General features: G+C 59.4%; 1 protein-coding gene across 31 annotated transcripts in view; it reads right to left on the bottom strand.

The window, feature by feature from the left end:
• DAB2IP (DAB2 interacting protein) overlaps positions 1 to 14,118 on the bottom strand; it is a 194,376-nt gene that overhangs the window by 123,295 nt on the left and 56,963 nt on the right. For 6 of the 31 annotated variants that reach the window (XM_023628795.2, XM_023628801.2, XM_023628803.2 and 3 more), the window contains exon 1: positions 2,158 to 2,484. The exons of 23 other annotated variants lie outside the window; for them this stretch is intronic. In XM_023628795.2, the coding sequence (XP_023484563.1) occupies positions 2,158 to 2,281 (124 nt within the window). In that variant the 5' untranslated portion in view covers positions 2,282 to 2,484. Of the gene's footprint in view, positions 1 to 2,157; positions 2,706 to 14,118 lie in introns of those variants that run through there. 2 more of the 31 variants (XM_023628800.2, XM_023628804.2) reach the window with 2 other exon arrangements.

Here is a 14,118-nt window from a genome sequence, read left to right as displayed (position 1 = left end):
CACTGACCCCCCTCGGCCACCCCAGGAGCAACTCTGTCCACAACACTCAAGACATTTTCCTTCTCCCTGTCTTTGCACAGGCTGTTCCTTCCGTCCAGAGTATGGACAACAAGAGCTCACACGTAACTGTGCCCAAGTCCCAGGCAGCACAGGCTTCTAGCTCTCCAGGCGTCCGCTCTCCTTCCTTAGCCAACCCTGCCTTCACTACCCCACTGACCAGACGAGGCCACTGAGGCTTGGAGAGGTAACTGATTAAAGGACAATTTTGCGCAGAGCTGGGATATGAACCCAGATCTGACTCAATCACTCCCTCTGCCGAGGGCAATCCTATGAAACTCTGTCCAAATGTCACCTCCTCTGTGAAGCGCTCCCTGATTTCCCCAGGTGTGAGTTCTGTTCAGCAGTCTCCTCCCTACTCCCTGCGGCTGTGAGCTCCTTCAAGGCTGGGACACAAAGCAGGGGTTCCTGCACAGACCAGGCCTGAGAGCTGGGGCTCAGGGATGGCCAGACACATTGACTGTCTCCTGTCTACTCAGCTGAGCAGGAGAGGGACTCCCGGTCCTCTCTGGGCCTCTGCAGTCAGGGATGGAAGCAGGCTGAGGGAAAGGTTACGCAGGGCGCTGAGCTAGGGTGGGGTGGGTGCAGGAGGGCTCAGTGGCCTGAGCATTATAGGGCATTTGTGCAGTTCCCGTTTCTCACAGCAGGAACTCGCTCTCTCCTGGAATCCTCCGCGGCCTGCTGGCCCCCTTTTACAGCTCAAGAAACTGAGACTTAGAAAAGGGAAGTGATTTGCCCAAGGTCACAGTGCTTGAACCCAGATCTCTGGTTTCCCAGGCCAAGCCTGGAGGGAGGGAGAGGCCAGAGGCCACTTCAAGGAAAGCAAGGGGAGGTGGACCACAGGCCCCCAGGCCCTTGAGGACAGAACTCCCAGCACACACATGAGCACACTCCCAGCCTCAGCTTGAACCCTTCCACACACGGGGAACTCACTACTTCCTGAGGAAGCCCTGTACATTGTTGCTCAGCCCAGACTGTGGGAAAAGTCTTCCCCATTCTGGGGAGAAGCGAACGAACGTGCATGGCCTGCCGGCTTCATTCCCCCTCATGCTGATAAGAAAAGGGAGCTTCAGGGGCAACACTCCAGGGCCCAGGTCGTACAACCAGCGCCTGGGGAAGGGGGGGTGGGGTTTGACCGAGGTCTGCCAGATTCCAAGCCCAGATTTGCTCAAACACCTCTCTGATCAGGCTCCGCCTTCCCGATTCCCAAGATACCCTGATGCTAGACACTCAGCCCAGCTCCGGGATGGGCGCTACCAACCCCCTCCTCCCTCCCGCCCAGGAGCACCTCAGTGGGCGTGAGCCTCTGCCGGGACTCCGGCCTCCCCAGGGCCCCTTCGAAGGCCTCCTCCTTCCAGGGGGCCTCCCTCCCACCTCCCACCTCCCACCCGGCCACGGAAGGAAGTCCCCGGCCCCACCCCGCCCAGAAGGCAGCCCCCTGGATCACACGCTTTCCAGCTGAGGATCCTGTTACTGGAAAACGAAAACTGCTGCTCGCACCTCCCCCTCCTCCCCGTCCAGCCTCCAGGCCGCGAGACAATCTCTTCTCAAAGGAGGTGGCGCCCACCCACTCCGAGGGGTCTCCGACAGATGGAAGCCGCGGCACCTCCGCAGCCAAGGAGGGACAGAGCCCCTATAGTCCACCCACCTGTCCCCCCATCCAAGAAGGGGGAAGCCTGTTAAGTCCCTGAGGAGAGAAGCGTGTGCAGGGGGTTGGCCAGCGCAGGGAAAGCCAGGTGAGGGGCAGCCCAGATCCACTCAGGATTATTTATTGCCAAGCTGCATGTAAACTGAAGCACAGGCAAGCCGCGGTGGAATCTGAGAGGGGGAAGAAAGAGAACCCCTAATCGCAATTTCCCATTCCCCTGCCCATGGCATAAGGGGGAGACACTACAGCCTCAGTTTCCCCAGGAGAGCGGGAATGAAGGAGAAGCTGAGGGAATGGGGGTCAAGCAGACACAGTAACAAGCGGCCAGAAGGGGCGGATGAGGGGTCCCAGGCAGACTGAAGGAGAACCCAGGGACCCCGGCATCCCTGGGCATCAGGTGGCGAAGCGGCAGTAGGGATGGGGGGGAGGTCAGGGGTCGGGGTGGCGCCTACCCCTGGCGGGCCGGGTCCGGCTGCGGGAGCGGCTCCTCTGTCGCTGCAGCCGGGGTCGCCGCAGCAGCCGGTAGTAGTAGGAGGGCCTCCCGGTGGTCTTCCTGGCGCTGCCGCCCGCGGACATGCTGCCGCCCGCCGGGCACCGGGCCGGGCCTGGGCACGCTCACACGGGCCCCATCGGCCGCTCCGGCCCGCCCGGCGGGCGTCCTGCTTCTCCCGCGCACGTCGGAGCGACCGCCGCCGAGGCCAAGGCTGCCCCACAAAGTCGCTCCAACTCCTCCTCCGGCCCCCGCCCTCCCCGAAGCAGCCGGCCCCGCGGCGGGGGCCGGGGACCGAGAGGCCGGGCTGGCACCGGCCCGGAAAGTCAGTGCGGGAGAAATCCCGGCCTGGAGTCCGCGGGCCGAGGCGGCCCGGAGTGTCCCGGGACCCCAGGCAGGTCCCCAGGAGGGTCACCGCCTCCACCCTGGCGCCTGAGAGGCGATGCCCGACCTCGGGGCGTGCGGGGGCCCCAGCCCGCCGGCGGGTGTAGACGGTGCATACCCACGTGTGCGCGCTTCCCGGCACTGGGCAGGGCGCACGCGAGGTGACCAGGCGAGCACTGTGTTCTGGAACCAATCAGGGTCTGAATGAGGCTGATGCTGCGGGGCCGATTCTGCCCCAAGGGCGCTGGGCTGAGTATCGACCCGCAAACACACTGTTCCGCGGGCCCCTGGTTGAAAAGCCTCCCCTTTCACGCGGGATGATTGCCTATTCTTTACATTTTAAAAGTTGTCCCGTTTGAACATGTATTATTTTTCTGTTAATTAAAATTATCATGTATATAACAAGCACACAAAAGGAGAGAGAACATAATGAACACCTGTGTATCCAGCCCGGCTTTGCCAAATCTGAACATTTTGCCCGCTTTGATCTGGACCCTCTCCCCCAAAAAACACTGTGGATGCTGTGAAGTCTTCCCCCCACCGAGCATTTACGGCAGCTCTGGCAGGTCTGCAGGCAGAGCAGAACAATCGTTGCCCTACCGTGGGGATGGGAAACTGAGGCTGGGAGAAGGGAGGGTGCCAACTCCCTCTAGTGCACGCTGCTAAAAAGCTTTCTTCTCCAAGTCATGACTCCCCAGCTCAAGAACCTTCCATGGCTCCCCAGAGCCCAACAGCAACAAGTCCAAACAACCTTCTCTGGTATTGAGGCTCCAACATCTGGCCCCAACCAAACCACCCTCCAGCCTCACCTACCACTCCCTACTTCTCACTCCTCTGCTCCACCCCCAGCAGGGACTGCCCTCCCAGCTGCTTTTCTCCTGATCCATCCTCCTCCTCCACCTCCTCCAGCCTTCCCCGATCACCCGGGGCCCTCGATGGCATCTCTCTCCCTACTCTCCCTAGCCCCGACAGCAGCATTTATCTTTTAAATTATTCAGACAACCACCTGCCTGAGCTCCATCCACTCAAGTACAGAAGGGGAAACTGAGGCCTGACAGCAGGTCTGACTGTGTCAGTCACAGGGAAACTAACACAGGCAAGTGGTCTCAGCCTAGGGCTCCCCACGGGCAGTCTCAGGGGTGAGTTTGTGGGCGAGTCCCTGAGGCAGTCTGGATGTCCTCCTCCAGAACAGCTGAAGAGGCGTGGCCCTGGAGGGGGCGGGGCGGTCTGGGCAGGAATCCAGGCCGGGTTTTGCACCTCACAGGGGAGCCCCCTCCCAGGCTCCCTCAGCCAGGGGGAGGGCCCCCAGGTCGGGAGGAGCCTGGATCACAGCTGGAAGCCAGGCGCCTCGCTAGGACTAGGGGGGAGGGGCAGGAGGGGTATGGCTTCCAAACCCAGTCTGGTCGTCCCAGCTCTCAGCTCCCCTGGCCCCTCTCCCCAGAGCACCGCCAACCCCTGGGGAGATGGAAAACCACGTGGCTGCAGTGACACCCTTATGCTCCTTTGGGTTAAGCAGTGCTCTAGCTCATTCTCAGGAGCAGACATTGCTTCTTGGGAAAAGCTGTACCCAGTCCCCCAGTCCAGAGGCAGGCTGCGGGTCTTCACGCATCCTCCTCCGCCCAACCTGGGCCTCCCCACTCAGGTGGGGCTCCCGCAGCCGGCTGCCCACAGCTTGGCACTTCCAGGATTGAGTAACCCCCACGGCCGGCCTGCCAGTCCAGCTCAGGATGGGGGCCGCAGCCCTGTCCCCAGGGCCTGGGGTTCATCCAGCCCAGTTTCTTTCCCAGAGCAGGAGTGCCCTGATCAGCCAGGTTCTAGCCTTCCCAGGAGGGCGTGGGAGGCTCCCTGCCAGCAGACTGACCAGGGGCTGGCATGGCCGGTCTGGGCCTGGGGCCCCCAACAGGCAGATTTAGGTGTGTGTGCACAGAGGCGGGGGAAGTAGCCCGGAACTCAGGACCTCAGCTGTAAACACAGCTGGGCTCGAAACGTCTGGTATGGTCTCTCTGATTATACTCAGGCTTCTCAAGTGCTTCTCTGTGCCTCAGTTTCCCTGCCTACAAGGAGATGCTGTGGACCCCCAATCTGCCTGCCTTGTGGAGGTAGGAGGGTGAGCTAAGGAAGAGGAAGGAGCTTCTGCACTCCTGGCCTTGGATGGGGTGGGCATCGCCAACCACCCAAGCTGAACGTCGCCACAGGCCGCGAGTGGGGACCCAGTGGGCACCAGCTGGGGTGCTGGGTAGGCAGGGGCCAGGGCAGGAATTAGGAGAGAAGGGGCCTGGGCTCTCTGCCCGTCCTCCTGGCCCAGGACCCCCACAGCGGGCAGGCAGACAAAGGCTGCCCCCTGCACGCCCCAGCAGAGCATCTGGAATCAATCCTGCTGTGGAACAAGCCACCCACCGGCTCCGGCTGCCCCGTGGCCTCCTCCCTTTAAACAGAAGCAGCCCCCCTTCCGGGAACTGCCTAGACTGGGGGAGGCGTGCCTGAAAATGCCCCCACCACCAACACCACTTCCTAAGACAGACCCCTCCAAGGGGAAGTCTTGGCCAGCATGGGCTTCCCAGGCCCCCCGCCATCTGTGGGCCCAGGGCCCCCCCCCCACCCCGGGCTGAGAGTCCCGCCTCTGTCCAGCCTCCAGAGGGGCTCTTGAAAGGGCCCACCTCCCGCCTCCACGTGCTGCTCTGGGTGGGTGTCCAGGCTGCAGCCTCCAGGCCCCTGAGCCTCCAAAGGAGCCCAGCTCATTAAACCTGCATATTCCTGGGGTTCCCCCAAGATTCTTGGTTCAGTAGGTCTGGGTGGGGTCCGGAAATCTTCATGTTTCTTAAGTGCAGAGCAAGGGGCCTGGGGCCAGCTACATCTGACCCGACCTCACCACAACCTTCACACTTCCTCAAAAGCTTCCAAAAGTGAACTCCCAGAGTAGCGAGGGCCAAGGTCGGTCACCAAGCAGCCGCTTCCCTCTGCGCCCCCACCCACTGCACCCACCTTGATCTACCTCTTCCCGGCCTCCAAAGGCCCCACGCTCATTCCCGCCTCCAGCCTTTGCCCTGCTGGCCGGATGCCCGCCATGAATCTCTTCTGCACCCGCCTGGTGAGTCCTCCGAATCCCTCAGGATGCAGCTCAGACATCACTTCAGTAAAGGAGTCTGAGCCCCAAGGATAGAGCCCCTGACCTCTGCCCACCCGACCCATTGGCTTGAATAATGAGGACATGGAAGAGCAGGGAGGCATGGATCCACAGAGGAGGTGGTGGTTGCCCGCAGAGCTGGGCCACAAGTCCAGGCAGACCACGGGGCCAGGCCAGGGCTGAGTGGGAGGGGCCACCCCAGTGCCGGTTTGCATCTTGCCAGGGGTGTTAGGGTAGAGTCAGTGAGGACGACGGCGCAGAAAAGCAAATTGTCAGAGTCATCCTTGAAAGCCTTCCATTGCCCATACAGGACCGTTTTTCCTCCCGTGTTAGCACAGATCACCCATTTCTCCAGCTGAGTGCCAAGCAGAAGCGCCTGGCCTTTCGTGAGGGCCCATTTTGTGCAGGAAGAAAACTACAGCAACTAGTTATCTAACACCAGATGCCACCCAGGGGGGAGATGCTCATGCCTGGAAGGGACCACAGAAGTCCAAGGCTTCTAACATAGGAGGGTTACCGGTTTGGCCTCGAAAGGTTTGTCTGAGGGTGAAGATAGGAATTAGTCTAACAAACCGTATTCAGCATGACCCTGTGCCTGACCCTGTCCACAGCATTCTATGCACATTATCTCATTTAATTTCACAACCATCCTATGAGGCAGATGGTTACCACCTTCATTTTACAGAAAATATTGAAGGCACAGAGAGGGTAAGTAAGCCCCCATAGGTCACACAGCTGGCACTAGGAGTCAGGATTTGAACCCAGGTGGGCTAGAAAGAGTATGTCTTAAGGTTGAGCCGGACTTAATGCAGAGATGGAGGAGGGGTGATAGCCTGGAACTTTCCTTAAAAGCCAGCTTTGACAAGGAACAGGAGGAGGCAAGGAGGGACGGGAGTCCTGACAGGGGAAACACTGGAGCCCACACCAGGCCCCACACAATGGGTGTCTGGAGGGCTCAGACCTGTCAGGTTTCCTGTCGGGACGAGCGTAGGCAGCGGTGACCAGGGGAAGTCCCCGGCCAGGCAGCCCTGCACACATCCGCCTGCCAGGCCAGTCTCAACCTCTGAGACGCTAGAGCCCTGGGCAGGGTTGTGGCGGTGGTGGGGGTGCTGCGGGGAGGCGGGGGGCGGTCATGGTTAAGGTCACGGGCCTCTGCCCGGGGAGGCATCCCGTCTGACAGGCAATGACGGCTTCCTGCGTCCACCATTCGTCCGGGAATGAGGCTGGACCAGGAGGAGGACGTTCATTCAGGGGCTGGAGGAGGCTGGAGCGGGGCTCACCCCCCAGGGCAGAAGGTGCAGACAAGCCCCCGGGGTCACACACAAGTGCTTGAAGCCCAGCCAGGCGTCCACGGCCTCCACTGCCCCCCAGACTTCCTCCCAAAAGCTACTGATGAATTTAATGACATCCTTCACAGAAAATGGCCCAGTCAGGGCTGTGATGACCCCGGGCGTGGATGGCTCTGCCCCTCTCAACACAGACGGAACTGGGGGCCCAGTCAAGCGTGGACATTTGAACACACACAGACAGAGCCTCTGGGAGTGTGAGAGTTTTTTTAAACCAAGTCACCCAAAGCTGGGCTGAGGGTGAGCCCTTGGGACAGGTCAGGGCTCTAAAGGCAGAAGGGCAGTCACCAGGGTCACTCTGTGATTTGGGGGATGCTCTGTGACTCAAAGAAAGCCCCTTTACATCTCTGGGCCTCAGGTTTCCATGTGTTAAATAGAGACAAGACATCTCTGCCCAGCCCAACTCCATGGGATTCTATCAAGATCGGGAAATTTCCCCCAGTCCCAACCAGCACCTGTGTGTTCCCTCCCATCCTCCAGAAGCTCAGAGAAGACATATCTCCCTCGTACACGTCAAACGCCTGTCATAAAATCCTGGAATGTCAGAGCTCCAGGAACCTTCAGAGTAGGTGATGGGACCAGGGAAACTGAGGCCCGGCGGGACAGCCACTTGCCCAGAGGACCTGCCTAATTCACCACAAGCTGGGATCTGGCATCAACTACCCGATTGTGGAAGGTCTGACTGCCCCTCCCACCCCAGCACGGAGCAGTCGGGGGCGGGGGAGGGGGTACCGCATCAACTCCCTGAAGAAGGGGAAGTGAGGCCAGACAGGCAGTGACTCACCCGAGGTCACACAGGACTTGAGAGTGAGTCCATCTGGGGACTTAAACAGAGCTGCCAAGACCCCCTTTCCCCCTCAGTCACCTGGACCACCCCCCCAGATGCGTGATGCATTCTGCCCACAGGGGCCCTGGCTTCCACTGTGGGCCGGCTGCCCCCCGAAGCTCGGGACCCAGTCCTGGGGCTGGGGGCAGCTGGGATCCGCTCTCCCGGCCCCAGCCCCCGCCCTCCTCCCTCACTCCCACCCCAGCAGCCAGCATTTCAGCATTTCAGCCCAGATGGCCAGCCCAGAGCAACTCTCCGTGTACTTCCTCTCGCGGCCCTGACCCAGAAAGGCTGCCAAGCTCCAGGTGGGCCCACGGCCCCTCCCTCTCCCGGCCGGGCCTGGGGCGGAGGCTCCAGATCTCCGGGCTCTTCCTCCCCTCCCAGCTATGGGCCCAGACAGCTCCACACCCACCGTGCGACCAGAGTGGGTGGCATATGGTCCCAGTGTGAGGTCAGAGAGCCCCCTCCCCTCCCAGGCAGGCCTGCCTGGTCATCTGTGAACCATTTCATGGCTGGCACCGGCCTGGGTTCCGGGGGGAGGGGCCTCGCTCAATCCCCGCAGAGCCCTCTGATGAGGACAGATGAACCAACCCCATAGCCAGCTCCTGGGGAGCTGCCATCCAGGTGGGGAGCTGAAAGAGCATCAGATTTGGGGTAAGGAACCAGTACTTCTTGGCTGTGTGACCCCAGATTAGTGCTTTCACCTCTCTGTGCCTCTGTTTCCTCAACTAGAGAGTGGGCATGATGATACCTATGCTTTGTGAGGTTGTGGAAGGTCAAACAGCATAGTGAATCAAAGCCCTGTGTAAAAACTGGCCAACATCTGCCCCTCTGGGCTATTTCTTTTCTCACTAATTTGCGGACTCCTTGAGAGCAGGGCAGCTGGAGCTGGTCAGCACAGTTACTAGCCCAGAGCAGGCTCTCAGTAAGACTGAATGGGAGAGAGGGTGGCAACATTTGGGAAAAGTGGCTGAGTCCATCCGATCTGGAGTCAGCACTGAGGGAACTGGAGGAGGGAGGAGTCCTGGAAGACTGCCTGGAGGAAGAGTCATTGGCATCGAGCTCAAAGGCTGAGTAGGGGTTGACTGGGTAGAGAGCAGAGGAGGGTATTCTTGGGGGTGGAGACAGCATGAGCAAAGGCCCAGAGGTGGCAACCAGCAAGGCATATCCTGGGGGCTGTGTGTAGAACTGCGAAGCTGGAGCAGAGGATGAAATGGGACTGGGGAGCTGGCCGTATGGAGTGTGTGAGGGGTGAGGTCAGGGAGAAGAGACCGCGAGATAGGGCCAGGCAGGGGTAAGGCCCAGGCAGCCCCTCCAGAAGGAGACAGGTGAAGTGGTACGGAAGGAACCCTGAACAGAGAGACAGGGGATCAGGGCTCCAGGCCTAGCTCTGCTGCTGTGTGGCCGCCTCACTTTGAATAAGTCATAGCCCTCTCTGATCCTTACTCTGCAACTGTGAAAGGAGGGGCCGGCTCCATGAGGCTGGCCTGTAGGTGGGCAGCTGGCTAGATGGCCATGAACTACACTGAACAGATTCCCGGGCCCTACACCCAGCGTCACTGAATCCAAATCTCGGTGGGTGGGGCCAAGAAATCCATATATTCTTTTTTTCTGAGGAAGATTGACCCTGAGCTAACATCTGCCTCCAATCCTCCTCTTTTTGCTGGGGAAGATTGGCCCTGACATGACATCTCTGCCCATCTTCTCTATTTTATACATAGGACGCCTGCCACAGCATGGCTTGCCAAGCGGTGCGTAGTTCCACACCCAAGATCCAAACCGGTGAACCCGGGGCCGCCGAAGCGGAGCATGCAAACTTAACCGCTGCGCCACGGGGCCAGCCCCTAGCAATCCACATTCTTGCAAGAGCTTTCTCAGGGGCTGGCCCCGTGGCCAAGTGGTTGAAAGTCTACACGCTCTGCTTCCGCAGCCCAGGGTTCGTGGGTTCAGATCCCAGGCACAGACCTACTCCACTCATCAGCCATGCTGTGGAGGCGTCCCACATGCAAAGTAGAGGAAGACCGGCACAGATGTGAGCTCAGGGCCAGTCTTCCTCACAGAAAGTAAAATAAAATTAAAAAAGAGCTTTCTTGCAGCTTTCTTGGGGAGCCCCTGGCTAAGAGGGTTCTAGACTCAGCTGGCTATCTTGTCAGTCCTTGAACATACCAAACGTGGTCTCACCTCAGGGCCTTTGCATTTGCTGATCCTCTGCCTCACACACTAACCCTAGATCTTCCAGTGGTCAGCTCCTTCCTGTCCTCAGGCCTCAGCTCAAGTGTCACACCCTCAGAGGCCTTCCCTGGCCACATTTTCTCCAGTCCTTGGCCCCAACCCCCCACCCCCCACCCTGTCCCATTGCCCTGTTTTAAGTTCTTGAACTTATCTTTTGCTGAAACTCTCTTATCTGGGTATTAGGGTTCCCTAATGGTCTCCCCCAGACTTTAATGAGGGCAGGGCCTTGTTAGTCCTGTCACAGCCACACCCTCAGTGCATGGAACAGTGCTCAGCAAACATTTCATGAATGAGGTGAACCAAGGGAGCTGGGCTCAAAGCCCCCATTCTTTTATCAAGAAGGCAGATGCTGGGGTTGGGGGGGCTGGCCCCATGGCCTGGTAGTTAAGGTTCCACGTGCTCCACTTCATGGCTCGGGTCCAAGGGTTTGGATCCTGGGTGCGGATCCGCTCGACTTGTCAGCCATGCTGTGGAGGTGTCCCACATGCAGACTAGAGGAAAGATTGGCACAGATGTTGGCTCAGGGCTGATCTTCCTCAAGCAACCAAAAAAATAAAAAAGAGGAAGATTGGCAATAGATGTTAGCTCAAGGCAAATCTTCCTCACCAAAATAAAAAAAGAAGGGAGGTGTGAGACCAGGGGCAAGTGGCTTCATCTCTCTGGGCCTGGGCTTTCCTCCGTGTGACATGTGGACAGCAGGCTGCAGAGTTTACTTCTCAGTGGCCCTCTGGGGCTGGTCAGGAGGCCAGGGTGTAAGTCCTGACTCTGCAGGAGCTGGCACAGAACAAATGAACGGATGAATAAATGCCTTTGCTTTGTCGTGTGGCTTTGAGCAAGTGCCCTCTCGTTCATAGCCCCAGCTTCCCCTCCTGTAAAATGTGGTTAGCCTGGGTGGTCTTTCAGGACCCCTAGGCACTGACACTCAGAAACTCTGTGCCTGATCTGGAAGATAAATGGGAGCCACAGCAGGTGTTGGAGGAGGGGCAGGCTGTGCCAGAGCCATGGTTCTTGCGCTTGCTGGCCTTTCCTGGAGATCCCACCCAGTCCCTAGCTGGCATCCTGAGGCTGTGCAGGTGAGAATTAAATGTAGCTTTTGCAACCTGTCACCTCTCAACTCCCCTTGAGAGGGAGAACAATGCTGACCCTGCCCCCACCCTGGGAACAGCATTTTGTCTGGAAATTCCACCAGGGGGAGGAGGAAGGGCTGGGGCCCTAGAATTTCTGTGCCTGCTCAAACAGGAAGTCGCTGAAATTTTGGGGCCAAGGAAAACAAGTTCAAGGTCATCCTGGAAATCAGCAGGCCCCATTCCCCCCTTGGCTAGGGACTTGCCCTTCTCCGCAGGTGGGGCTCTCCTGGCGATTAATTATTATCATAAACAGACGGACGAGGTGTGGAGAGGCGATGGTCCAGGACCACAGAAAAAGGCCTAAGAGGAAGCAAAATTCAGTAGCCTTGGCTGGCATACCTTTGATGATGGGGAGCTCACTACCCAACTGGCCCTCCCTGTCCTCAGAAAGTCTGACAGGGAAGCTGCCGTCCCACAACTAGGAATGGCAGAAGGCCTTTAGGGATCTAGTGGTCCCCCCACCCTCAACCCAGGGCTCAGGAGATTGGGACTTGCCCCGCCCCCCTTCCTCAGTTCCCAGCAGCACATGAAGCCGTTACAGGCACAGGAAGGCAGAGACTCCAGCCCCACCCCCACATCCCTCCTGGCTACGATGCCAGGGTTACAGTGCGAAGGGCTGACCTCGGACTGACCTTCACTAGAAAGCCCAGAGGACACGGGTGGGGGTCCCCCGAGTTGATCCTAGTCCCACTGGGAGCCCTGGGGAAGCAGCCTGGGTTACAGCGGCCTCCTCGCAGCCCCTCGGACACCAGGGCCCTCTCCTCTTCCCCTGTAGCCTCTGCCCCAGGAAGCTGCAAGGGGGCTTCAGAAGTTTCTGGATCTGCTTTCCTTGGCCTCATGTTTCTTGCGTCCTCCTGGTGCCCCCTCTCATACCCACCCCCCTTACACGGGCCCCCATGCACGGGCAGACCGGCCTCCCACTCAGGCCAGGCCCTGCCGGGTGCCCGCAGAACAGCCTGGAGGCCTCCGGAGGTGCTGGCCGGTGCTGCCCCCTGCCGGGCTGTGGAGCCCAAGGACGGAGTCTCGGCCCCCGCGCCACCACGGGGAGCGCTCGCCTGGCTAGGGAGGCCCAGCCCAGGACTCCCAGGGGTCCCAGAGCTGTGCCCCCTCGAGGACCCTAGGGCGGCATGGCTCAGGGTCCCAGTCTGCTGAGTGATTTGGGCAAGGCTTCCCCACCCCCTCTGGCTCTTCTTCCCGCTGGTGCAAAGGGGAGGACCCAGAACCTCAGTTTTCAGACTTTAAGGCACTTCAGTCTCCCGGGGAGCATGTTAAAACGCAGATGCCCAGGCCCACCGGGGAGAGCCCAGGAGTCTGCATTTTAACCAGCAGGGGGTGGGCCCACACTAACCACATGGCTCACCTATTGCTCTGTCTCAGGGCCCCCTCGCTCTATATGGAGGTTTCTGGGACCCTGGCCCCCAACAGTGTCACAAGCCTTTTACAAACTGCAGCCTGTCCCCTGTGTGTGGCAGGCAGGCCAGGATTCCAAGCCTCACAGTACAGTGGGCAAACTGAGGCTCAGAATGGAAAATGAGCAGTTTGCCCATGGTCCCCATCCGCAGTGAACCCCCCAGCCTCCACCTCCCTCCCCAGGCTCCCCACACGTGGTCGAGGTTCCAGGGCCCGGGGGTCAGCTCAGGCCGGCAGCAGCCCTGACTGGCCCTTTTGTCCTGGTCTCTGTGCCCTGTGACCTCACGAGGTCCTGAGCTGATTAAAATATTCCCTTACGGCTCTGATAGGCCTGGTGTCCCCTTACAGGGCCAGGAGGGACATGGTCTCATCTGAGGTGACACTGCCAGCTTGGTGTTGCGCCTCTGGCCACACTCAGGAGCCGGACACCGCGCACAATGGAGATTCGAGAACCTTTACCCAAAGTGTTTGCAGAGAGCAGACAGGAGAAAGCAAGGCCCAGAGAGGGGATCACCTTGCCCAAGGTCACACAGCACATGGTGATAAACCCCAATACAGTGCTTACTCCGTGCCAGGCAATATTAACTCAGGGAGTCCTTATAACAAGCTCAGAGGTAGACACTATTACTCTCCCATTTTACAGGCACAGGAAGGTGACTGTAGCAGAGACAAGACTCCATCTCACACAGCCTGGCTCCTAGTGATAACCCTGTGCTGCCACAAGTGGTCTCCCTTCAACTGTCCCCAGGTAATTAACCTGCCAGCCCCTTTCCCGGTGCCAAGAAGGGAGAGCTGTTTGTAAAAAGGTGGCCTGTAGCAATAAGGCTGGGGCCTTGGCTTCTAGTCCCAGCCTGGGGTGGTGGTCCATGGATGCTGCCCCCGCCCCTCCCTGACCACACCTCTCTCTACTCCCTACAGCTACCCCTTCCTCAGCCACACTGGCCCCCAGCCCCCACCACTTCTCTCCTTCATGTCTTTGCTCCCACCACTCCCACTCCTAGGACTCAGGACACAGGGCACGCTTCCTAGACTCTGCGCCCCCCCGCCGTGAAGCAGATGATTGCCAGCTCCAAACCCTAGCCTGAGTCTGTCCACCTCTCTCCATCTCCACTGCCATTACCCAGATCGAGCTCACCACCATCTCTAGCTTTGGGGACTCCCACAGCCCCCACCTGGTCGCCCCAAATCCTCTCTTGCCCCGTGAATCTATTTTCCACAAAGCAGCCAGAGTGAGCATGTTAAAAACAGGCCTCTGGCCCAGCCCCGTGGCCTTGCCAGCCTTTGGACGCTCTTTCTGGCTCATCTCTCCCGGCCTGGCTCTCCTGAGCCACCTGGCCGACTCCCACGCAGTCTTCCTTTCCAGAGACACCCCCTCTCCCTCTCCAAACGCACTGCTTCCCCCTCCACATCCCTCCTCATTCCCGCATCATTCTCCCGGGGCTCCCTCGTCTTTCCTCCGGGAAGCCCATCGCAT

Source organism: Equus caballus, chromosome 25, assembly GCF_041296265.1.
Source record: "Equus caballus isolate H_3958 breed thoroughbred chromosome 25, TB-T2T, whole genome shotgun sequence".
Taxonomy (NCBI): domain Eukaryota; kingdom Metazoa; phylum Chordata; class Mammalia; order Perissodactyla; family Equidae; genus Equus; species Equus caballus.
Note: the sequence above shows the minus strand (reverse complement) of the source record. Positions and strands in the feature narration are given on the sequence as shown.